Source organism: Macaca thibetana, chromosome 4, assembly GCF_024542745.1.
Source record: "Macaca thibetana thibetana isolate TM-01 chromosome 4, ASM2454274v1, whole genome shotgun sequence".
Lineage (NCBI taxonomy): Eukaryota > Metazoa > Chordata > Mammalia > Primates > Cercopithecidae > Macaca > Macaca thibetana.
In genome coordinates this window covers 3,979,798-4,006,820 of record NC_065581.1, presented here as the reverse complement: position 1 = coordinate 4,006,820, position 27,023 = coordinate 3,979,798, and the positions used below count along the sequence as shown (strand labels likewise).

Here is a 27,023-nt window from a genome sequence, read left to right as displayed (position 1 = left end):
CATAAGTTTTTGGTAGTAGAGAGACTTACGTCTTTTGACATGAATCGTTGTTGCCAGGAACACTGGAACATGGTGCCTGGGGTCCTACTTTGAAAAGCACTCACAGCATTACAGGCTGAAGTCATGTCTTTGAATGCCACTATAGCACTTTGACGTCCACAAACAGTGACTGACTGAATTGGGCCAAATGCGGACAGCCTACAGATCACTGACTTGAGGTCTTCGGTGGGTTGCATGTTCTTTTTCAGCCATCTAGCAAGGGAGCAAAATGGAAGGAATAGTATTACTAGAAAACAAGAATCTTAGTTGGGTTTTTTTTTTTTTGGACAATTTAATAAAGAGGCATGAAGGGAAAATTGGGTCATTTCATTGGAAAGCAATGCTCTGCATCAGTAATTGTTTTCTTATTTGTTAGAGAGTCCCGTTGTTTCATGTGGTAGTTTATGGAAGGCATACCTGCAAGCTCCCTTGATTGACCTTGCAACATCCTGTCTTGATTTCATAGCTATCACTTGACAAGGACTGAGGGTGTAATTCCAAGGGCTACAGAAGAGGATGGGATATTTTGCTTTTCCTAGTCTTCCGTTTGACCTTTCCTTCAAGGTCAAAGTTAGCTAACTCACCAAATCTCTTAACTTTTTAGTTCTAAATTGTTTATTCCAGTAATTGTAATCCAAAATGTTCAGTTTTATCGAAAATAGAATAGAAATAAGCATTAGTTTCGATTGAGCAGTTACTAGTGCTTAATGTCCATTATCATATTTTATCCACCAAAAGCAATGCCAGAAATTAAAAATGAGGTCTGTTGCTACTACTCATTTTCAAGTAGGCATCCCGAGACATAGAGATTAGCTTCTCCAGAGTCAAATTTCTGGTAAATGTCAAAATGAAGATAAAAACCCAGGCAGAGTTTTCATTCCACAGTGGCAGCACAAGCCAACTACTGGCCATTCCTCCCACAAATTACAACTAAAATCTCTACATGAAATATGAAAAAGAACTACTTGAGCATGCTGAAATTAATCAAAAGCAGGTGGATTGTGGAAGGGTGTCAAAATACAGAGAAGCAACTACACAAGGATACATTTCCCAGATTACAAGAAATAAACACAATTGCTGGAATCTATCTCCTGAGCATGGTGTTAGAAGTAATGGCAAAAACTGCAATTACTTTTGCACCAACCTAATACTTTTGCCTCAAAGGCACAGCCCTATTGTGGAGCAGTGCTGTGATGACCATGGAGTGGCCAGCCAAATAGAAGCTGAGGAAAACAAAAACACCTTGAAAAGAAAAAGGGCCCTCTGGGGGCTAAAGAGTGAAAGCAAGAAGAGAATCCCAGAGCAAAGAAAAAGAAGTTCTAATTCTGCGTATGAACCCGGATAAGTCTGATTCATAAGTGAGACAGACTCAAACTAGCAGAGCAAAGGCTTTGTGAAGTGTACTGGGATTTTAACCACCACCCACAGAAGATCAAGACCGCTTGTAGTCAATCTAACCAGATTGATTTCTTGCCAAAACAAAAACAGCATTTTCCAGATGATTGTAACATGATCCACAAAAACATAACTTCCATCCAATGCCACAATATAGTAAATATTATACCTTGTAGATCCTGGGATCCCTGTGCAGTTGCTTCTCTGTCTATTATGTCATATGGATCCACAATCCATCCATACAATAGAATATCTAAGGCCCTAAGAAGAATATTTACAAAATTATGTGACATAGAAACAAACATGGGAATGTGAACACTTGGGTGAAATAGACAATCTGCACATGTCAGTCCTGAGATGACCTGGACTTTGGAATTTTTACACACAGTCTTATAGTTCTTATTACTACATCCCATGAGGTCAAGAAAAATACACTAGAAATGATTTTAAAATATATGAATTTTCAAAAGAGAAATGTTGAAAAGAGAACCAAACAAAATTTAGAACTAAAAATGTAAAAAATAAAAATTCACTGAAGAGACTCACTAGATGCAAACTAGATGAAAAAGGAAGGAGTCAGTGAACCTTGAAGATATATCAATAGAATTTAATATGAAGAACAGAGATAAGGAAACACAAGGAAAAAATGAATTAACAGTGATATCAGCAAGATGATGAAAGAGGAAGTTCTAAGCCCTCATACTCCCACGGAAACATCAAATAAATACAGACTGACTAAAATAACTTTATGAGTTCTGGAAACTAGTCAGATACCTCCAGCAAACAAGTGAATGCCCAATCAAGAAAGTCACCTTAAAAATGGTAGGAACTGGCAGGGCGCAGTGGCTCATGCCTGTAATCCAAGCACTTTGAGAGGCCGAGGCAGGCGGATCACAAGGTTGGGAGTCCGAGACCAGCCTGGCCAACACGGTGAAACCCCATCTGTACTAAAAATATAAAAAATTAGCCAGGCTTTATGGCACACACCTGTAGTCCCAGCTACTCAGGAGGCTGAGGCAGAAGAATCGCTTGAACCTGGGAGGTGGAGGTTACTATGAGCCGAGATTGTGCCACTATATTCCAGCCTGGGTGACAGAGTGAGACTCCATCTTAAAAAAAAAAAAAAGTAGGAATTTGTGGGGAAAAGAAAGAGAGATCAGACTGTTACTGTGTGAAAAGAAAAGGAGGAAATGTGGGGAAAAGAGAGATCAGACTGATCTCTCCTGTGTCTATAGACACAGTAACAGTCTGATCTCTCCTGTGTCTATAGACACAGTAACAGTCTGATCTCTCTTTCTTTTCCCCACAGGAATTTTTGTAATATTTGCTCTTACCCTCTTCCCTGTGTGGTGCAGTCAGAGGCAACTGGCCCAATCCCCTGTTCCCTCCCTCAGGACAGGAGCAGAGTGAAACTTGTTGCAACATCCTGGCCTGTCTGTGGGCTGCCTGTGGAACTGGTGTCTATAATGTCCAACTCAGATATCAGACAAATAGTTTTGATTTCAGGCTGGAAGCCACAGAAGGCAGTGGTGAGCAATGCAGCACATGAAAACTACACAGGGATTGCTGCCCTGTGGGCTTCTGAGGGCAGGAGATTACAAACAGAAGAATACAATAGAGTATCTAAGGCCCTAAGAAAGAGCTGCAGTGAGACTTTAGGAAATGAAAACCTTTAAAATCACCTGTGATGGGGAGGGGGCGCCACAAACACATTCACTGGAAGGAAGCATGCCTAGAAAATACCCGAGAAGACCTGGACTAATCTCAGATTAGTGAAGGTCTCATGGGCTCACAAATTAGTGAGGTCTTACATGCCAGTCTGCAAAGACTGGGAGAGTGGCCACATTTTTTTTAAATACCCAATTTTCAAAAAGAGATCATAAGGCATGTAAAGAACCAGGAAAAGATGGCCCATTCAAATGAAAAAAATACATCTCCAGAAACAGTTCTGGAAGAAACACAGGCATCAGGCTTACTAGACTTTAAAACAACTGTCGGCCAGGTGCAATGGCTCATGCCTGTAATCCCAGCACTTTGGGAGGCCAAGGCAGTCAGATCACTTGAGGCCAGGAGTTTGAGACTAGCCTGGCCAACATAGTGAAACCCCATCTCTACTAAAAATACAAAAAAATTGGGGCATGGTACTGCACACCTGTAATCCCAGCTACTCAGGAGGCTGAGGCATGAGAATCACTGGAACCCAGGAGGCAGAGGTTGTGGTGAGCCAAGATCACATGACTGCACTCCAGCCTGGGCAACAGAGTGAGACTCTGTTTCAAAACAACAAACAACAACAAAAAAACCCCACAACTGTCAAATATACTCCCAGAACTAAATAAAAACATGAACAAAGAACCAAAGAAAGGAAAGCATATGAACAAAATGAGAATATCAACAAAGATAGAAATCATAAAAAAAAATTCTTGAGCTGAAAAGTACAATAACTGATTTGAAAATTTTATTAGAGGAGTTCAACAGCAAACTCAAGTAGAAGAAAGAATAAGCAAATTTGAAATCAGCTCATTTGAAATTATTGCATTTGAGAAGCATACAGAAGAAAAATACAGTGAACAGAGGCTTAGGGACTTATGAGATGCCATCACGCTGACCAAGATATGCATAATGGGAGTCCCAGAAGGAGGTGAGAAAAATGAGAAGAGCGACTATTTGAATAAATAATAGCTGAAAACATGCCAAATGTGAGGAAAGACATGGATATACAAATCCAAGCTCAATGGTCTTCAAGTAGGACAAACCTAAAGAGACCCATACGGAAATACATAATCAAAGCTGGCAAAAGTGCCAGATAAAGAGAATCTTGGAAGGTATCAACAGAAAAGTTACTCATTTTGTACAAGAGATCTGCAATAAGACTATCAGTGTATTATTTCAGTAACAACCTTGGAGATTAGAGGCAGTGGGATGATATATTTAAAGTGCTGAAAATTTAAAAAAAAACAAACAAACAACTGTCAACTGAGAATTCTATACCTGGTAAAATATTTCTTCAAAATTGAGGGAGAAATTAAGACATTCCCATAAAAACAAAAGCTGAGGGAGTTTATTATTACTACACCTGCCCTACAAGAAATGTTAAAAGAAGTCCTTCAGTTTGAAATGAAATAATGCTAGATGGTAACTGGAAGACATATGAAAATATAAAGTTCTCCAGTAAAGGTAAAAATATGAACAAATATAAAAACAGTATGAATGTAATTTTTGTTTATAGCTCCACTTTGGATTTTCTACAGTATTTAAGAGACAATTGCATAAAATAATTATGAATCTATGTTAATGAGTATATAATATTAAATGGTATAATTTGTGACATCAATAACATAAGGGGAGAAGAGCTTTAAGGAAGTAGAGTTTTTATATGCAACTGAAGTTAAGTTGGTATCAATTAATATAGATCATCATAACTCTAGGATATTATATGTAATGCCCAAGGTAAACACCAAGAAAATATACACAAGCAGAAGTGAGAAAGGAATCAAAATGTGCCATTACAACAACTTTAAACATAAAGGAAGGAAGGCAGTAATCAAGGAAATGAGGGAGAAAAAAAGCTGTAAGGGACCGAGAAAACAAAATGGCAAAAGTAATTGCTTTCTTAGCAATTACTTTAAATATAATTGGATTGAAAACATATCAAAAATCGTAAGTTGGCAGAGTGGATATAAAACCAGAATCAACTGTATACTGTCTAAAAGAGTCTCACTTTAGATCTGAGGATATGAGTAGGGTGAAAGTGTAAGGATTAAAAAGATATTCCATGCCAATAGTAATAAAGAGACAGCAGAAATGGCTATTCAATTGATAAAATAGACTTTAAGTAAAAAACTGTTAAAAGAGACAAAGAAAGACATAATATAATGCTAAAAGGTTCAATTTACCAAGAAGATATGACAATTATAAACATATACACTAAATATTAGAGCTCCAAACTGTATGAAGCAGACATTGACAAAATTGAAGAATAAATGGCTCTGCAATAATAGTAGAAAACTTCAATACCTCCACTTTCTTCAGTGGATAGAGAACCAGGCAGAAGATCATAGGGGAACATAGGACTTGAAAAATACTATAGACCAACTGGACCCAACAGACACGTACAGTACACTGCACTTAATGACAACAGAATATGTATTTTTTAAGTGCACATGGAGCATTTTCCAAGAAAGATCATACGTTAAGCCATAGGACATCTTAATAGATTAAAAATTGAAATATGAAATATCATTTCTGATCACAATGAAATGAAACCAGAAGTTAACAGCAAAAACCTGGACAATTCACAAGTATGTAGAAATTAAATAACACACTTTTAAATAACCAATGGGTCAAGAAAAATCACAAAGAAAAAATTTAAAATATCTTGACATGAATGAAAACACTACAAACCAAAACTTATGGGAGGATGTGAAAGCAGTGCTAAAATGGAAATTTGCAGCTGCAAACACATTAAGAAAAAAGAAAGATTTCAAATAACCTAGATTTACACCATAAAAAACTTGAAAAAGAACAAACTAAAACCAAAACTAGCAGAAAGAAGAAAAAAAATAAAGATTAAAGATAAATAAATACTAGCAATGAACATTCCAAAAAGGAAATTGAGAAAAACCATTCAATTTATAACATCAAAAATAACCAAGTTTAGGAATCAGTTTATCCAATGAGGCAAAAGACTGTGTGAAAACTAGAAAAAATTACTGAAATAAATTACAGAAGACATAAATAAATGGGAAGACTTCACATGTTCATGGATTAAAAGGCTTAGTATTATTGAGATATTAACACTACCCAAAGTGATTTGCACATTTAATGAAATTCTATCAAGATCCCAACAATGTGTTTGCAGATATATAAAATGTATTCTAAAATGCATATGGAATCTTAAGGAACCCCAAATAGGCATAATTACCATACAATCCCTCAATTCCACTTCTGGGTATGTCTTAGTGCATTTTTGTTGCTATGACAGAATACCACAAACAGTAATTTATAAAGAAAATGTATTTATTTGGCTCATGGTTCTGGAGCCTGGGAATCCAAGATTGAGGGGCCACATCTGGTGAGGGTCTTCTTATTGCATCATATCATGGCAAAAGGCATAGCATGTCAAGGAACCACACATGTGAAACAGAAAAAGGAGGTTGACTTTCTGACATACTAACCCACTTCCACAATAATGGCATTCATCCCTCATGAGAGCAGAACCTTCATGACCTAATCACGCCTTAAAGGTCTCACCTTTCAATACATCACATGGCAATTAAATTTCAACATAAGTTTTGGAGAAGACATTTAAACCATAGCAGAGAATATACCCCAAATAACTGACTAGCAGAGACTTGAACAGATATTTGCATACAAAGCATTATTCACAAGATAGAAAAGTAAAAACAACCCAAGTATCCATCAACAGATGAATGGATAAACAAAATGTAGTCTATATGTAGAATGAAATATTATCAGCCTTAAAAAAGAAGAAAACTCTGATACATGCTACAACATAGATGAACCTTGAAGGCGTTATGCCAAGTGAAATAAGCCAGACACAAAAGGACAAATATTGTATGATTCAATAGGCAAATTCATACAGTCAGAAAATAGAATAATGGTTACAAGGTGCTGAGAAGATAAAGGAGTAGGAAATTATTGTTTAAAGGAGAAACAGTTTCATTATGGGATGATGAAAATGTTCTAGAGAAGGATAGTGATGATGGTTGCATAACAATGGGAATGTACTTAATGCCACTAACTTAATTACACTGAAGCACTTAAAATGGTAAATCTTATGTTATGCACATTTTACTGTAAGAAATATTTTTTAAAAAGCAATGCAATTCACCATATTAATAGAATAAAAGAAACACATTATTCATAGATACAGAGAAAGCATTTGACAAAATTCTACATTCATGTGTAATAAAAACAACTAGAAGCAGTAGGGAATTTTCTCAAACTTATAAAAGGAATCCGCAGAAACTTAGAGTAAACAAAACACTGAATTGTTTTTTCTGTGAGATTGAGAAAAAAATGAAAGATGTCTGCTTTTACCACATCTGTTCAACACTGTGCTGAAAATCTTAGTCATTGCAATAAGGCAAAGAAAGGAAATAAAAGAATAAAGAATGGAAAGGAAGATGTAAAAATGTTTCTGTATTTGCAGATAATATGACTATTTACATAAAAAAAATCCCAAGGAATTATATGATCCAGCAATCTCACTTCTGGGTATTTATCCAAAAGAATTGAAATCAAAATCTTGAAGAGACATTAACACCTCTATATTCATTGACGCACCATTCACAATAGCCAAAGTATGGGAAAAATGTAAATGTTTGACAGAGAAGTGGATAAAGAAAATGTGGTATATATATACACTGAAATACTTGTCAGCCTTTTAAAAGACAGAAATTCTGTAATATGTGACAACGTAGACTCACCTTGAGGACATGCTAAGTGAAATAAGCCAGTCACAGAAAAAATGCATGATTCCGTTTATATGAGGCATCTAAAACAGTCAAAATCATAGAATCAAAGAGTGGAATGATGGTTACCAGGGCCTTGTGGGAGGGGGAAATGCGAGTTAATAATCAACCGGCTTAAAGTTTCACGTAATCAAATGAATAAGCTCTAAATATCTGTTTACAACACTGTCCACAATAATGTATTACGTGCTTAAAAATTGTTGAGAGTTTTAAGACCTCATGTAAAGTGTTCTTATCACAATAAAAGAGAAATCCCAGAGAATCTAAAAAATAGCTACCAGATGTAATACATTAATGTACAAGTTTGCAGTATACTACGATAATAAACAAAAATCAATTGTACCCTTATATTTCATATTTTTCATTTACAGTGGTGCTATAAACTATAAAATACCTAGTGTCGAGGCTCAGAAAATGATACTCTAGAGTATGGCACTTTGGCATGTTGAATGCTTTGGATTAAATGGAAGGCCTCCAAACCAAGGTCTCTCTAACCTTCCCTTGTTTCTTCCCACAAGTGCAGGGAGGGGCTCTCTCTAAAGTTCCCGTATCTGACTGAGGGAAGTTATTCTCAAAGAAAAACAATTGCCTTTAATATTTTGTCTGAACTCTCATTAACCAGGAAAGATTAATCACCAAAGAAAAAATAAAGGTTGTCACCACACCCACCTAGACAGACTTTTCATGTACTCTTCTGAGGGCTCTTCTGAGAGACTTTATCTGCATAAGGCAAACTGTTCATGGTGCAGTTCCACCCCTCACCTTCCCATAACTTGTCGCCATCTCTCCCAGAGCTCAGAGGGACTCTGTCCCAGGCTATTGTCTCTTTTTTGGGCCCAGTCATCTCCCCTAAATATAATTTACTTTTCCTCTAAAATTCCTTACATCCCCCACCTTCCTCTCCTCTATGAAGGGGGCATTTAGTCATTAACCACCTGGCCCTTCTTTGAATTTTCATAACTTGTGTGACTCCCATGCACTTGCACCTTCATAAATCTGTATGCCTTTTCTCCTGTTAATTTGTCTGTTGTTGAGTTTAGCAGACTGCTTTCATCAACCTTCAGAGGGAAAAAGGAAAGCTCCTTTTACCCCTGTGCTAGTAATAAATATAACAAAAAATATCTAAGACTTCGTCACTGAACTACAAAACATTGTTAGGAGACATTAAAGAAGACCTAACCAAAGGGCAAATATATCCTGTCCATGTTGAAAGTCTCAATATTATTAAGATGGAAGGTCTTCCCTATTGATCCTGATTCAACTCAATCCCAAACAAATTCTAGTAGTCTTTTTGTAGAAACTAACAAATTGGTTCTAAATGTTTATGGCAATGCAAAGAACCTAGAATAATCAAAGCAATTTTTAAAGCAGAAGATCAAAGTCAGATGCCTAACACTACCTTATTTCAGGACCTGGCCACAGTAAGAAAGTCTTGTTTGGGCAAAGACATATAGATAAATGGAGCAAAATAGGATCCAGAAATACACTCAAATATATGTGGAAAATCATTTTTTATGAATGTGCCAAAGCAGGCCGGGTACAGTGGCTCATGCCTGTAATCCCAGCACTTTGAGAGGCCAAGGTGGATGGATCACTCTCAAGTGAGTTCAAGACCAGCCTGGCCAAACATGGTGAAACCCAGTCTCTACTAAAAATACAAAACTTAGTTGGGTGTGGTAGTAGGCACCTGTAAACCCAGCTACTCTGGAGGCTGACACAGAAGAATTGCTTGAACCCGGGAGGCAGAGGTGGAGTGAGTCAAGATCGCACCACTGCACTCCAGCCTGGGTGACAGAGCGAGACTCCATCTCAAAAAAGAGGGGGGCCAACCCCCTTTGGGTGTCCTCCCTTTGTATGGGAGCTCTGTTTCCACTATATTAAATCTTGCAACTGCACACTCTTCTGGTCCGTATTTGTCATGGCTCGAGCTGAGCTTTGGCTCGCTGTCCACCACTGCTGTCTGCCACCATCGCAGACCTGCCACTGACTTCCACCCTTCCGAATATGGCAGGGTGTCCGCTGTGCTCCTGATCCAGCAAGGCACCCATTGCCACTCCTAATCGGGCTAAAGGCTTGTCATTGTTCCTGCATGGCTAAGTGCCCAGGTTCATTCTAATTGAGCTAAACAGTAGTCGCTGGGTTCCACGGTTCTCTTCTAATAGAGCTATACCTCTCACTATATGGCCCAAGATTGCATTCCTTGGAATCTGTGAGGCCAAGTACCCCTGGTCAGAGAACAAGAAGCTTGCTGCCATCTTGGAAGCAGCGTGCCACCATCTTGGGAGCTCTAAGAACAAGGACTCCCTGGTAACATTTTGGCGACCACGAAGGGACTCTCCAAAGCGGTGAGTAATATTGGACCACTTTCGCTTGCTATTCTGTCCTTCCTTAAAATTGGAGGAAAATACTGGGCACCTGTCGGCCAGTTAAAAACTATTAGCGTGGCCACCAGACTTAAGATTCAGGTGGGAGGCTGTCTGGGGAAGCACTTTCTAACAAACCCCAAACCTTCTAGGTTGGGAGCGTTGGTCTGCCTGGAACCAGCTTCCGCTTTCAATTTTCCTGGGGAAGCCCAGGGCCAACTAGAGGCAGAAAGCTGTCATCCCGAACTCCTGGCGTTAGCTGGTTGAGATCATGGCACAGCCGAAGCCTCTACTCAACAGTCTCCCATGTGTGTGCCCCTACTTTTCCTTCTGACCCATACCTCCTGGGTCCCAACCACGAATTTCTTGAAAGTATAGCCCCGAAATTCTCCTTAGCTCTGAATCTACTTCCTCCGATCTCTGTCTCCTAGGTACTAATGCTTGAGACCTTCACTTCCTCTCCCAAGTATTAGAGCAAGTTTTATCTCCAAAGGGATCTAAGGAAGCTCTATGCTGTGTCCTTAGGCATCTAGGCTATGAACCCAGGGAGTCTTTTCCCTGGTGTCCCTCCCAATTTAGGCATACTGCTCTAGATATGGGCAGTTATGTGAGACCCATTGCCCACCACGCTTGCCAGGGCCTTAGAACTGATGACCCAGTACTTTAACAATTGGAACTGGGTCTAAGACAATATAATAGATCAGAATGAAAGCAAATTGAGTAAGTCAAGGAGAGAAGAGACAGAGAGAGACAGAGAGAGAGAAAAGAGACAAAAGAGAGTGAGAGAAAGAAAAAGAGAGATAGAAGTAGTAAAGAAAAAACAGCATGCCCTATTCCTTTAAAAGTCAGCGTAAATGTAAAACCTATAATTGATAATTGAAGGTCTTCTCTGTGACCCTATAACACTCCAATACTACCTTGTTGCCTTCTCCATGACCCTGTAACACTCCAATACTACTTTGTTGTCAGCGTAAACAAGGGTGTAGCCTGAAAACACTGAGACCACTGACAACCAGTAAACTTCCTATCAAAAATCCTTAACCCAGAAACCCGTGGATGGTCCAAATGCATTCAATCTATAGTGGCAACTGCTTTGCTAACAGAAGAAAGCAGAAAAGTAACTCTTAGAGGAAATGTCATTTTGAGCACACCTCACCAGTTCAGAATTATCCTAAGTCAAAAAAGCAAAAAGGTAGCTTACTAACTCAAATCTTAAAGTATGGGGCTATTCTCTTAGAAAAAGGTGATTTAACATTAACCAGTGAAAATTCCCTTAACCCAGCAGATTTCCTAACAGGGGATTTAAATCTTAATTACCATACAAAGGTCCAACCAGACCTAGGAGGAACTCCCTTCAAGACAGAACAATAGATGGTTCCTCCCAGGTGATTGAGAAAAAAACCACAATGGGTATTCAGTAATTGACAGGGAGACTCTTGGAAGCAGAGTTAGGAGAACTGCCTGATCATTGTTCTGCTCAAAAGTGCAAGCTGTTTGCACTCAGCCAAGCCTTAAAGTACTTACAGAATCAAAAAGTCTTTATCTCAATCCTGACTCAAAAGGTTACCTACACCCTCTCTGAAATGAATTTGCATAAGAATTGTTGTTTATGGGAATGCATCTTGATGGGGCAGCTGGGTTGTTATGAAATACTCAGGAACCCAGCCCAGCTCCAGAACTCACCTCTGAGAACAAAGGCAATGTTGGGCATGCTGGTAAAGGACCACTAGAATCCAGCAGCCTGGGCCTCTTTCTCTGTGATCAAGAAAGGCGGGAAAACAGTTGCAGGACTGCTTCATTGGTGAGTGTAACTAATCCAATAAGCAGAGGTCCATGGGTGGTTACGCACCCTGGAAAGGAATAAGCATTAGGACCGTAGAGGATGCTCTAGGACTCATGCGCATCAGAAAATGACTAGGGGTGCTGGAATCCCTATGTTCTTTTATCGGATGGGAAACATTCCCCCCCAAGGTAAAATGCCCCTAAGATGTATTCTGGAGAATTCGGCCCAGTCAGAGTGTACGCACCTTTTTCCCTGTCAGACTTGAAGCAAATTAAAATAGACCTAGGTAAATTCTCAGATAACCTTGATGGCTATATTGATGTTTTACAAGGGTTAGGATAATCCTTTTATCTGACATGGAGAAATACAATGTTACTGCTAGATCAGACACTAACCGCATATGAGAGAAGTGCCGCCATAACTGCAGCCTGAGAGTTTGCCAGTCTCTAGTATCTAAGTCAGGTCAATGATAGGATGACAAGAGAGGAAAGAGAACAATTCCCCACAGGCCAGCAGGCAGTTCCCAGTGTAGACCCTCATTGGGACGCAGAATCAGAACATGGAGATTGGTGCCACAGACATTTGCTAATTTGTGTGCTAGAAGGACTAAGGAAAACTAGGAAGAAGCCTATGAATTATTCAGTGATGTCCACTATAACACAGGGAAAGGAAGAAAATCCTACTGCCTTTCTGGAGAGACTAAGGGAGGCACTGACGAAGCACACCTCTGACACCTGACTCTACTGAAGGCCCGCTAATCTTTTTTTTTTAGATTTGTAGAATAAAAATATTTATTCACATAATTTTAAATTAAAGTTGAGGCTAATAAATCTTTCGTGGTAATGATTTAAGTGCAAGTGATGCTTGGCTTTCTTTAACATTCATTTCTTTTCTTCTGAGTGAAGGCGTATCAGTTATTCTTGAACAAGTCAATACAGCTTTGCAAAAAGAAGACATTGTTCTGTGGGGAAAAAAGTCAAGGCAGACCAACGAATTATTAAAACTTGCCATATACCTGTAATGACGCAAGTCCACCAACATAGCTTTTCACAGGAGATTTAAAGTCAGCCAGAGCAAGCTGGCCCTTCTCTTCATTAAATCCCAGACGAACTGCAACATACCACTCATCCCAATTTCATGCGGGAGAGCTCCTCTCCCTCCGTGGGTAAGGCCACCAGCTAAAGAGCTGACATTCGCTCCAGCACCTCTGCCCTCACCTGCTTGCTCCTAAATGTGATCCTGCTTACTGTAACTTCTTAGACACTATGTCAGTGCATTGTTTTATGAAGGTGAGGGCCTTGGAAAGATTGCATAAAAGTTGCTAGAAATTGGGACTGGGAGCCGTGGCTCACACCTGTAATCCCAGCACTTTGGGAGGCCAAGGCAGGTGGATCGCCCGAGGTCAGGAGTTCAAGTCCAGCCTGGCCAAAATGGTGAAACCCTGTCTCCTGGCATGTTTTATTTCCAGTTCAGATGTTTCAATTAGATTCTTTCTAAATGCTGCCACTCCTTTCCGTTTGAAATTTATCAGTTCTTCTTTTGGAGATTTGGAAGGTTGTTCAAATTTCTGGCAGCACTCCTGCTGGTGTGCCTCAGCCAGCTTGATGTCTTTGCTCTTTAACCGGACCTTATCCAGAGATTCGTTTGAGTTATCATAGTCAATGAGGGCTTTGGTGCGTCTGTATAAGAGATCCTTAGCAACTTCGATGTTGAGCGTGTAGTATCAGAGGAGCTCTGTTAGCTTCAAATCTTCATCTGATGAAACTCAACCCTCTACTCTCCTAAGTTTCTCAAATAGCTCAGCAACCTTCAGTGGGTACTTTTTGATGACTGTGGGCTCTTCTAAAGCCAGGTTATGTAAGCAGGCTGCAGTGTGAATATAGTCATCGGTAACATTTTTATGAGATCTGGTCATTTTGTCAGCTTTCACACAAGAATCTTTGATGCTATTGTAATAGTTAATAAGGAAGTTCTTCTCTTGCTCAAAGAAGTCATCTACCTCCTTAACTCCAGTAAAAAGGACTTCAGCACTTTTCACCACACTTTTGAAGAAGCCTCCAAACATCCCTTTAGTATTTTTCCACCTAACACTTAGATCCTGATCATATTCTAGGAAAACATGGAAGTGGCGATCTTTACTGAGAACAGGGCTAGATGAAAGCCATTGAAGAAAGACTTCATGGGAGGACACAGTCTTCTTAAAAACATCGAGATACTCAGCTTCCAGTTCTTGTATCATCTTGGCAAATTCTTCTTTGGTCATAGACCCTTCACCTTCTCCCAGTTTCTGCATCTTCTCTTGAGGACCATCAAAGTCGGGCTTCGTAGGAGCAGTTGGAATCTGAAGCAGAGAGCTCAAGAGCCTCTTGTCTCAGCAGTGATGTTTTCTAGTTGGGGCCTTATTCTACCCTTGCTGGTTCACAGGAGACAACCACTCCACACCTGTGGGGCTACTTAAACGTCAACTCCTGTTTTTTCTTAACCTTCCTTATTTCTTCTGGCCGTTTAGAATGAGATATCTTCCTGAGAGTTGCGTGTTCACTTTGATGGCAATCATTTGTTCAGTTTATCCATTACAGACAATCATTCCGAGCACAACAGTGTTTATACTGCTTCAATGTTGGCCTAAAACTAGTACAACGAATGCTAGGCACCAACAATTAGCCGTCAAGATTATAAAGTCTCCAGTATTCCAAAGGAATTTTTTCCTAATCCTAAAGGATAATCAAGGACTCTAATTTTGAATGAACAGAACATTTCTAAATATAAGCTTTGGTACTAATTTTGTTTTATGATTAAGAAATCATCATTTGGACAGGTTCTTCAGTCTGCCTGGCAGGACAAAATGCATGGAAATCTCCTTTAAAATCAGTTAAGACTCTGTTCCTGCAGCCAAGAATTAACAATCAAGGGCTGAAAACTGCCTCCTTGAGCACTTTTTTTGTTTTTGGCAGATAGAGTCTTGCTCTGTCACCCAGGCTGGAGTGGAAGGCCAACTAATCTTAAAGGATAAGTTTATCACTCAGTGAGCTGTAGACATTAGAAAAAAACTTCAAAAGTCCGCTTTAGGCCAGGAACAAAATTTAGAAACCCTATTGAACTTGGCAACCTCAGTTTTTTTATGATAGAGATCAGGAGGAGCAGGTGGAATAGGACAAACGAGATAAGAAAAAGGTCACTGCGTTAGTCATGGCCCTCAGGCAAGCGGACATTGGAGGCTCTGGAACACGGACAGTCTGGGCAAATCGAATGCCCAATAGGGCTTGCTTCCAGTGCGCTCTACAAGGACACTTTAAAAAAGATTGTCCGAAAAGAAATAAGTCCCCCCACTTGTCCATGTCCCTTATGTCAAGGGAATCACTGGAAGGCCCACTGCCCCAGGGGACGAAGGTCCTCTGAGTCAGAAGCCACTAACCAGATGATCCAGCAGCAGGACTGAGGGTGCCTGGGGCAAGCGCCAGCCCATGCCATCACCCTCACAGAGCTCCGGGTATGCTTGACCATTGAGGGCCAGGAGGTTAACTGTCTCCTGGACACTGGCGTGGCCTTCTCCATCTTACCCTCCTGTCCCAGGCAACTGTCCTCCAGATCTGTCACTATCTGAGGGGTCCTAGGACAGCCAGTCACTAGATACTTCTCCCAGGCACTAAGTTGTAACTGGGGAACTTTATTCTTTTCACATGCTTTTCTAATTATGCCTGAAAGCCCCACTTCCTTGTTACAGAGAGACATTCTAGCAAAAGCGGGGGCCATTATACACCTGAACATAGGAGAAGGGGAAACCAAGCCCCAGTACTCAGCAGGAGAAATAGAATGGGGAAACTTATGAGGACATAGTTTCCTCCCCTCAGGATGGCTAGCCACTGAAGAAGGAAAAATATTTTTGCCTGAAGCTAACCAATGGAAATTACTTAAAACCCTTCACCAGACCTTTCACTTAGGCATTGATAGCACCCATCAGATGGCCAAATTATTATTTACTGGACCAGGCCTTTTCAAAACTATCAAGCAGATAGTCAGGGCCTGTGAAATGTGCCAAAGAAATAATCCCGTGCACTGCAGGCCATACATTTCAATCCCTGTATCTTTAACCTTCTTGTTAAGTTTGTCTCTTCCAGAATCGAAGCTGTAAAACTACAAATGGTTCTTCAAATGGAGCCCCAGAGGCAGCCCGTGACTAAGATCTACTGTGGACCCCTGGACCGGCCTGCTAGCCCATGCTCTGATGTTGATGACATCAAAGGCACTCCTCCTGAGGAAATCTCAATGTATGACCTAATTCACCAGGAAGCAGTTAGAGTGGTCGTCGGCCAACCTCACCAACAGCACTTGGGTTTTCCTGTTGAGAGGGGGGACTAAGAGACAGGACTAGCTGGATTTCCTAGGCCGACTAAGAATCCCTAAACCTAGCTGGGAAGGTGACCACATCCACTTTTAAACACAGGGCTTGCAACTTAGCTCATACCCAACCAGTCAGGTAGTAAAGAGAGCTCACTAAAATGCTAATTAGGCTATAACAGGAGGTAAAAAAGAGCCAATCATCTATCGCCTGAGAGCACAGGGGAAGGGACAATGATTAGGATATAAACCTAGGCAATGGCTACCCCTTTGGATCTCCTCCCTTTGTGTGGGAGCTCTGTTTTCACTCTATTAAATCTTGCAAAAAAAAAAAAAAAGTGCCAAAACAATTCAATAGGGAAAGGAAAATCTTTTCTTTCTCTTTTTCTTTTCTTTTCTTTTTTTTTTTTTGTGAGATGGAGTCTTGCTCTGTCACCTAGGCTGGAGTGCAGTGGCGCAATCTTGGCTCACTGCAAGCTCTGCCTCCCAGGTTCATGCCATTCTCCTGCCTCAGCCTCCTGAGTAGCTGGGACTACAGGCACCTGCCACCACGCCCAGCTAATTTTTTGCATTTTTAGTAGAGACGGGGTTTCACCGTGTTAGCCAGGAGGGTCTCAATCTCCTGACCTTGTGATCCGCCTGCATCGGCCTCCCAAAGTGCTGAGATTACAGGTGTGAGCCACTGCACCCGGCCAGGAAAATCTTTTCAATACATGCCAATGGATCAACTAGATAGCCAAATAGAAAACAGAAATTAACATCAAACCAATGAATATCAAAACCTATACAAAAATAAAGTAAAATGGCCTACCAACCTAAATTTAAAGCTTAAAACTACAAAACTTCAATAAGGAAATATAGGAGCAAATCTTGGCAACCTTGGACTTGTCAAAGGATTCTTAGAACATAAAATGCAAAAAGTGTAAAAGAAAAAAAATTGATGAATTGAGAATGTAAAACCTTTGTTCTTCTGTATTATCATGAAATAATGAAAGGCAAGCCACCATCTGGGATAAAATATTTGCAATGCTTGTATCAAAGAATTTTATATTGAAAATATGAAAAAAGCTCTCACAACTTCATAAGGCAAAGAAAATGTAAAGTAAGCAGAAGATGTGAACCAGTCACATCACAGAAAACGTTTGAGACATCTTTTCTAGTAGGGGCATGGAATGATGCTCCCCAAGATCAGAACACACAGGCGGCCCTTCCATTGAAATCAGCAGGGATGTGTGAAAGTCAGCAGGGGTAGGAAGTGTCAGCAAGTATTTGCTAAGACCTGCCTCTAAATTCCAGAGGGATAACACATGACCAGCCCAATCACCTCCATTCATACATAAAATCCAGTGACAAGTCCCCAGAATGAGGTTCCACACCATATGCCGGGTCTTTTTCTCCAAACTTGTCTCGGTTCCCTTGTACCCAGGCACCCAAGCATTGTTTTCCTGCCCTTCCATGTAGATTGGCTTGCGGCTACTGCTGCAGGATTTCTGGCCCCGCTTCTAGGGGGAACACTCTTTTTATCGGGATCTAGTCTTTCAGAGTCCTTCTTTCTCCTTCTGTATTTTATTTTCTCAAACACTTGTGATGTTAATTTGACGTCCCAGGACATCAGGACTCTGTTTCTAGGTTTTTTTTTTTCCTGGATCATTCTTCCCATTTTTGTGGGACCCCTTTATTCTCATTAATGGCCTTGAGGGTAGAAAAGTATTTTTCCAGGCTTACTTTTCCCTGCAAGTGGTCAGGCCAGCTGTGATTACTTGTGAAATGCTAAAAATATCAGACTCTACACATCACAGATGATTTCCTGCTGACTTGGAAGGGCTCAATGGTTCTCACCGCTGGCTGTGCATTATCATCTCACCTGGGGAGCACTCTGAAAACAGCAAGGCTTGGCCACCGACCCTGAGATGATGGTTCAGTTGGTCTGGATGGGCCAGCAGGCACGGGTGACGCTCATATGCAGCCAGAGTTCCGAGCCACTAGAAGGTTGGCAATGAATGGCTTCCTCTGACAAAGACCCTTTGCTTGGGCAAATTCTAGTCAGGCTTCGCAACCTTCTCCTAGGCCCATGTTCACTGCCTTGTTAAATCCAGTTTTAGCAAATAACACTGCCAAGACAGTTTAGCAAGAATCCCCCACCCTCAGTACCCAATCACCCTCAATATTTGATCAAAATTCTTCAGTCCCCATCCTTGGTGTCTGATCACCCTGGCCTGCCTTCAGCAGGAATTCTGCGAGGCTGATTCAGCCAGAATTTCCCCCAGCCTTGATGTCTCCTCTTAGCAATTTTTCATCCACCAATCTCCTGCTCCTTGGCTATACATTCCCCCTAATCCCTGGTGTGTTCGAAATGGAGCAAAGTTTTATACCTGGTATCTCTCTTCCCCTGTTGCAATAGTTTTTAAAAATAAAGTTGCCTTCACAACCGTAACTTCTGTCCAGCCCTGGTTTTCTGTGACACCTCCGAGACCTTCCTGCACACTTCCTCAGTCGGATCTGAGATATCTCATTACAAAGCATTATCCTGAGGCTGCTAGTTACTCTCCGCCTCCCCACTGTGCCCAGGGGACTGCTGCTGCCTCCTGGTGGACAATGCGGGTCATGGAGGAGGGAGGTGTCACAACAGAGTCCTTTCTTTCTTTACAAATGCACACTTCTCAATCATCAGTTTATATGATTAATTTCCGTAGTGAGCTCATTCTTCTTAAACTATGCAAAAAATTGTACTTAAGTCCCTTTGGAATTCCACAAATGCTGAATGTATGGAATGTGTAAGGGTTCTCCAGAGAGACAAAACCAGTAGAATATACTTATCTATCTATATCTAAATGGAGAGAGAAAAACAGGGAGAAAGGAAAAGATTTTAAGGAATCGGCTCATGCAATTGAGGCCGACAAGTGTTGACATTTTTAGGACTGGTCAACAGCCTGGAAATTGGAACAGGGGTCAATGCTGCAGTCCTGAGTGCAAAGGCCCTCTGGAGGCAGAATTCCTTCCCCTTCAGGGGAAGTCAGCCTTTTCTCTTATAGCCTTTAATTGATTGAATGAGGCCCATCCACATTATGGAAGGTAATCTGCTTTTTTCAAAGTCTGTTGATTTAAATGCTTATCTCATCTGAAAAACGTTTTTACAGCAACATATTGGTTTGTTTGTTTGTTTTTGAGACGAAGTTTCACTCTTGCTGCCCAGGCTGGAGTGCAATGGTGCGATCTCAGCTCACCACAACCTCCGCCTCCTGGGTTCAAGTGATTCTTCTGCCTCAGCCTCCCGAGTAGCTGGGATTATAGGCATGTGCCACCATGCCCAGCTAATTTTGTGTTTTTAGTAGAGATGGGGGTTTCTCCATGTTGGCCAGGCTGGTCGCGAACTCCTGACCTCAGATGATCTGCCCACCTCGGCCTCCCAAAGTGCTGGGATTACAGGCGTGAGCCACTGTGCCAGACCTACAGCAACATCTTTACTGGTGTTTGACCAAACAGCTGGATACTGTGGCCTAGCCAAGCTGACACATAAATTAAACCATCACATGGAATGTCCATCAGTGCAAGTTTAGCCTGTAGATACACCCAAGAACCTTGATGGGCGTATCAATGTTGGTGAATCAGAGTAGACTAGGAACCCAACATGCTCAAGGGGGGCTCTAGTCCTTGCTCTGCCACTCCTACATGTGCGCCCCTGAGAAAGCATCTGTTTCTCCTGGACTCAGTTTCTTTTTCATTTCACAAGGACCACGTGGCTGTGCCAAGAGTTCTTCCAGCTCTCAGAGCATATGTGTCCTGTCTCGGTTGAAGGAGCCAGTAACAAAAGAGAGGGAAAAGAGATGTGAGAGCCTTTCGTTCGGCCACATAGAGTCAGTTATATTTTTAATTTATCTTATGATATTAGTTTAGAAAACATTAAATGTGGCCAGGTGCAGTGGCTCACGCCTGTAATCCCAACATTTTGGGAGGTCGAGGCAGGTGGATCACGAGGTCAGGAGTTTGAGACCAGCCTGGCCAACATGGTGAAATCCTGTCTCTACCAACACAGAAATTAGCTGGGTGTGGTCCCAGCTACTCGGGAGTCTGAGGCAGAAGAATCGCTTAAACCTGGAAGGAGAAGGTTGCAGTGAGCTGAGATCATGCCGCTGCACTCCAGCCTGGGCAACAGAGCGAGACCCAGACTCTGTCTCAAAAAAAAAAAAAAAAAAATTAACCAGGTGTGGTGGCGCATGCCTATAATCACAGGTACTCGGGAGGCTGAGGCAGGAGAATTGCTTGAACCTGAGAAGCAAAAGTTGCAGTGAGCCGAGATCATGCCACTGCACTCTAGCCCAGGTGACAGAACAAGACACTATCTCAAAAAAAAAAAAAAGAAAAGAAAAATGGCCAGGCATAGTGGCTCATGCCAGTAATCCCAACACTTTGTGAGGCTGAGGCTGGAGGATCTCCTGAGGTCAGGAGTTCGAGACCAGCCTGACCAACATGGCAAAACCCCGTCTCTAACTAAAAATACAAAAATTAGCTGGGTGTGGTGGTGCACGCCTGTAACCCCAGCTACTCGGGAGGCCAAGGAGGAGAATCGCTTGAACCTGGGAGCCAGAGTTTGCAGTGAGCCAAGATTGTGCCATTGCACTCCAGCCTGGGTGACAAGAGCGAGACTCCATCTCAAAAAAAAAAAAAAAAAAAAGGAAACATTAAACGTTTTTCTTAAATGTTTACACAGCCCACAAGTGGAGTAGCAAATCAGCACAGACACTATAACATGGTAAGTACAATATACAGGAGGAGTGGCCCCAAGTCAGGATAAATTGCAAATGTCTATGGCAGAGAGATGGGCAAAGTAAAACCCATTGACTACTAGCTCCCGTCTTCAGTTGCTACCACACTGATGCAACAAAACATTACGGAATCTAAACTAAAGTTCTCATATGGCACAAACAGCCCTCTTCTGTTCAAGTACTACTTTTGTCACACTTACCAAGAGAAAAAAAAAAAATTAAGCCCTAGAGTTCATATAAATATGGCATATTGAGCCAGTAAATACAGTTTACAAGTAATTATAATTTACATGCAGTACCCAGTAGGGATTTACAGTATTATAGAGCTGGGGGTTGGAATCCTGCCAGCTTCACCAACAGGGATAAGACACCACCATCTGCAGCTCTAGACTTAGAAAATCTGTTTACCAGCATGGTCCCGGGACTCCTGGCTTTTGTGCCTGCTGATTTGTTTACATAGCATAGCACTGAAGGAACTTTGTCAAAATCAACAGGCCTCATGTATGGTCTGCCTGTTTTGTGGCCCTAAAACTGCTATTGCCATGTGAGAGAGAGGCCTTATCCTCTCTGTGCTAGTGGGGATTAACAGCATAAACTGAGCAAATGTTGGCCAGGGCAGGTTCAAGGTTAGGACCTACAGTTGGCTCAATCTAACATGTGAAAATACTGTACAATGCATTCAAATAGTACTTCATACTTGTCAAAACTCAATTTCACAGTCATTGCTCTATCAGTGTCACAACTCTGATACAACACGAGGTATTAGTAGCACCATTTTACAGGTGGTCAAAGACATGAATCAGTAGTGTTCAGTAGTTCTTAGATAAAAACAAAGCTATTCTTCTATTAAATTGACATAATAATTGCACATATTTATGGGCTACAGTGTGATGTTTTGATGCATGTTTACAATGTGTAATGATCAAGTCAAGGTAATGAGCATATCATCACCTCAAATAATTTTCATTTCTTTGTGTTGGGAACAGTCAAGATATCCTCTTCTAGCTATTTGAAAATAAACAAAAAAAAAATGATTGTTGGCTATAACCACCCTACAGTGTTATAGAACACCAGAACTTATTCCTCCTGTCTAGCTGTACTGTTGTATCCGGTAACCAACCTCTGGCTATCCACCCCTCGCTGTTACCCTTCTCAACCTCTGGCAACCACTATTCAACTCTCTACTTCTGTGAGATCAGCAATTTTAGCTTCCACATATGAATGAGAGCAGGCAGTATTCTTCCCCACTTCTTCTCACTGCCTCCACTACCCTTCTCAGCCTCTAGAAGCCATTCTTCTACTCTCTACCGCCATGAATACAATTGTTTTAATTTTTAGAGTTCGCAAATGAGTGAGAACAGTGTGAAGTTTGTCTTTCCGTGCCTTGTTTATTTCACTTACTATAATGTCCTCTAGACTCATCCATGTTGCCTCGTATGACAGGATTTCGTTCCTTTTTATGCTATAAAGTATTCTTTTGTGTATAAACACCACATTTTTAATTCATTCATCTGTTGATGGAAAGCTAGGTTGATTTCATGTCTTGGCTGTTGTGAATAGGCTGCAATGTACATGGGAGGGCAGACAGCTCTTTGACATACTGATTTACTTTCCTTGGGTTCATACCTAGTAGTGGGATTGCTGGGTCATATGGTAGTTCTAGTTTTAAGGACAAAGCTATTATTGATGATTCTTAATAATAGTCAGGCTTGCTTTGGCTAAAGAATGAATTCTCTCAAGGGTGTCAGTTAAGTCACAAAGAATTAAGAATGATAAAGTTATCAAATGATGATATTTACCATGTTACCAGGTAACAGGGGAAGAATCATTAATGCCAGGAGGCATCCTCAGAACTAGAACAGTTAATTCAGCAGATCCTTCAGGAATCTGGAGTCATAGCAACCACGACAAGCTTCATGATTGATTGATTGCAAAATGGGCCTAATCCTCCAACCTTTCCTGTACCCAAGCCCCCTGCAACACGACTTTGCAGCTCCTTCCACTGAGGCGAAGCCTGTTTCTCCACCTCTTGAATCCCTGCCCAATACTGTTTTCCCACTTCCACTTTGATACAACACCACTTCCAGGAAACCTTTTGCATTCTTATTTCTGTCTCAGCACTTGAGACTCCAACCTGTAACACTAGGAATACAAAAATAAATAAGATAGGCCGACAGTCCCTGCTTTTAAGGAAAGCAAATAAATGTTTGTAGAATAAAATGTTTAAAAAAAAAAGAGTATCATTTCCTGTGTTCTGATACTCTAGCTATATTTTCAGAAACCAAACTAGGATGTAAAGATCTATAACTTCAAATGAAGACATCAGAACCTAAAACTGAGGTGTATAAACTTTCTATGGTTGTGAAACTTGGATTTTTAAAAATAGGCCTTGTGTTATTCTGTCTTCACATTGCTATAAAGAACTACCTGAGACTGGGTAATTTATGAAGAAAAGAGGTTTCATTGAATCATAGATCCACAGGTTTAACAGGAAGCATGACTGGGAAGCCTCAGGAAACTTACAATCAGGGCAGAAAGCAAAGGTGAAGCCAGGCACATCTTACCGTGAAGGAGCAGGAGAGAGAGAGGGAGCGAGTGGGGAGGTGCCACACTTTAAAACCAACAGATCTCCTGAGAACTCACTCACTATCACGAGAACAGCACGCAGGAAATCTGTCCCCATGACCCAGTTGCCTCCCACCAAGCCCCTCCTCCAACATGTGGGGATTACAGTTCAAAATGGGATTTGGGTGGGGACAGAGCCAAATCACATCAGGCTTCCAAAGCAAGGTCAAATAATCTTCACTTGAGTAATCAGATATCATCACTTTATATATCCTTTACCTACTTCTGGACAAAAATGTAGTGTCTTTGCATTGTCCAGAAAATACCATGGTTCCACTGACCACCTTCTTTTATAATACATCTTTGCCTTCTTCGGCTACGAATATTTAAATCAAATTGGCAAATTATGCCACCGAGGACACTGAAAAAAATGTAGACAAGGACTCTATTTCACCAGGGCAATGATCCCAGGGGAAGCTTCCAGTTCAGGCAAATTCATGATCTGGGACTGTCTCCCGGTTATGTTACCTTCAAATCAGAACTGATCCTGTCTTTGTAGCAACATATACATTTACCCTGTCAACCTGGCAAAATTGCTTGAATACCTACTATGTAAAAAGTGTAGGCATCATTGCATTGTATAGCAATACATGCAGCAATATGAAAGAAACAAATATAGACCAGTCATGGTGGCTCACGCCTGTAATCCCAGCACTTTTCAGAGGCCAAGTGGGCATATCAGCTAAGGTCAGGAGTTTGAGACTAGCCTGGCCAACATGGCGAAACCCCATTTCTACCAAAAATACCAAAAAAAATTAGCCCGGTGTGGTGGCACCTGCCTGTAATCCCAGCTACTCAGGAGGCTAAGGCAGGAGAATCACTGGAACCCGGGAGGCAGAGGTTACGGTGAGCTGAGATAGCACCACTGCACTCCAGCTTGGGTGACAGTGTGAGACTCAGTCTCAAAAAAAAAAGAAAAGAAAAGAAACAAATATAGAAACACCATCTATCTGGCATAAGCAGGCAAAGAAGTGCACCAAAAAAGATAATTTGTCAAGGAACCGAAGCTTATGACTTTGAGCACCAGGATCCAACCAACTCCACATCCCCACTCTTACCACCTGGGCCACCATCCCTTGCCTGTAGATCTGTAAAATCTCCCAACCGCTCTCCTCCACCCACGCAATCCTTGGGAGGCCAGAGAGGATTTGAGTCAGATCATGCCAGTCCTCTTGTTAAGACTGTCCAGTGGTGCTCCAGTTCTCTCCACGTAAAATCTGGCAGGCCAGGGATAAAGCCAAAGCTCCACTACATCCTGCTATGGTATCCTAGCCCCTGGTCATGCCAACGGTGGGCATGAAAAACCAAGTTGCTTCACAACTTATGCAGCCAAAAAGCCCCACAGCTCACTGGTTGGGTTTCTCTCCAAGTTTCGCACTCTGTTCTTGCTAGATTTCTGCTCACTATTCTAGACTGCAATGGGCCATGGAGGACCCACACTCCTGCTCCCATCTCCATGAGTTTACTCCCACTAAGGGCTCCTCTAGCAGCTTGGGGGTGGGTAAAAATGGGGCCTATGTGCTTTTATATAGAGCAGTGCTTATCATTTTTTAGCTAAGGCATGTAGAGATTTTGTGATCACCCTGTGTGGCCCTAAATATATCCACGTAAAGCAGAAATCAGAGTCTACCTGACAACTATGGTGGACATTGGAGGCTCTTTCGTGTTTCTCGTCAGCAAGTGACATTTCTTCCACCCGTAAGTTACATTGTTGATGATTTTTCTTTTCCACAGGGGCATTCTGTTCGGCTTTGGGGTCAGATTAATCTCTTTTGGCAATTCATGTCTTGCTAAGATTCTTTCCAAGCCAGAGAGCTCAGGATTCTCACCTGGTAATAGAATAAGCATTAATACATTCAATGTTCCTCTCCATCTTTGCATAGCAAGAGTTAACAAGGCAGATTTGAAAACATATATATGCAGCTTGATAATCCCTATTTAGCTTTGTCATTCCTTTATTCCAACAATATTACTGGGCACCATTTAGATCTTAGCCTGGTCCTAGACATCTAGCAGATACATTGTAAGTAAATAAAAGAATGAACAAGGCCAGGCATGGTGGCTCACGCCTGTAATCCTAGCACTTGGGAGGCTGAGGCGGGCGGATCATGAGGTCAGGAGATCGAGACCATCCTGGTTAACATGGTGAAACCCCGTCTCTACTACAAATATAAAAAATTAGCCGGGCGTGGTGGCAGGCGCCTGTAGTCCCAGCTACTCGGGAGGCTGAGGCAGGAGAATGGTGTGAACCCGGGAGGCGGAGCTTGCAGTGAGCTGAGATCCGGCCACTGCACTCCAGCCTGGGCGACAGAGCGAAACTCCGTCTCAAAAAGAATAAAAAAATAAAAAAGAATGAACAAACAAGCAAACAAGCAGGCAGGCTGGGACCACACAAATAGAGTTGGTTATGTGTGCATTCTCAAACTAAGGGCAAGTTACATACAATTATTATTATTATTGTGATTCTTATTTTCCCTTTAATTGCATACTCAATTGGAGATGCACATTTTGAAGCTTCCCGGAAGAAATAGGGGGAATGTTAACATTATTGTCAGGCCACGTAACTTGGGGCCCCCTTTTACTGGTGATTTTGCCTGAGCAAGGGTTACAACATGGATGGAACTGAAAACAACAGCATGCTCTGTCAGTTAGGATGTGGGAGTGTAACTTACTGTTCTTTTTGATTCCACAAAATTCATTTCTGGCCAGAAATGAACTGTTTTTTCTCGCTCTGTTATAAGTGTGTCTATTTTCAGCTATGTCAGTGGGAAATGCCTTCCTTCTTTTGGGTGTTCCAATAACTGAGACTTGAGGTTTGGATTGTTGCAGCCTGCTGTAGGAACTCTGGATGGCCAGTGGCACAGTTACAGCGCATGGTAGAGCCGCTTGGAGATGAACTCAATACCAGAGGGGCTTAGATCCTGTGTTATCAGAAATGGAATAGTATCCCTCCCTGGTCAGCCAGCACCTCCGTGAGAGCTCCACGATGGAGTGCGGTGGTGCAATCATACCTCATTCCAGCCTCGACCTCCTGTGCTCAAGCAATCCTCTGACCTCAGCCTCCTCAGCAGCTGGGACTACAGGCATGCACCACCACACCCAGCTAATTTTTGTTATTATTTGCAGAGATGGGGGTCTCATTTTGTTGCCTAGGTTCATCTCATTCCCAGCTTCAAGTGATCCTCCTGCCTCAGCCACCCGAAGTTAACTTTATATTTAA

At 41.5% G+C, this 27,023-nt stretch overlaps 1 protein-coding gene and 1 pseudogene across 3 annotated transcripts in view; both read right to left on the bottom strand.

Annotated features, from left to right (window-relative positions):
- The window catches only part of LOC126952541 (uncharacterized protein C6orf201 homolog), a 43,269-nt gene that overhangs the window by 7,893 nt on the left and 8,353 nt on the right, over window positions 1-27,023 (bottom strand). For all 3 annotated transcript variants that reach the window (XM_050787274.1, XM_050787272.1, XM_050787273.1), the window contains exons 2-3: window positions 25,434-25,632; window positions 30-252 (exon numbers count right to left, since the gene is read on the bottom strand). In XM_050787274.1, coding sequence (XP_050643231.1) covers window positions 30-252; window positions 25,434-25,632 — 422 coding nt within the window. The remainder of the gene's footprint in view (window positions 1-29; window positions 253-25,433; window positions 25,633-27,023) is intronic.
- On the bottom strand, window positions 13,283-14,493 carry LOC126952539 (sorting nexin-5-like; annotated as a pseudogene).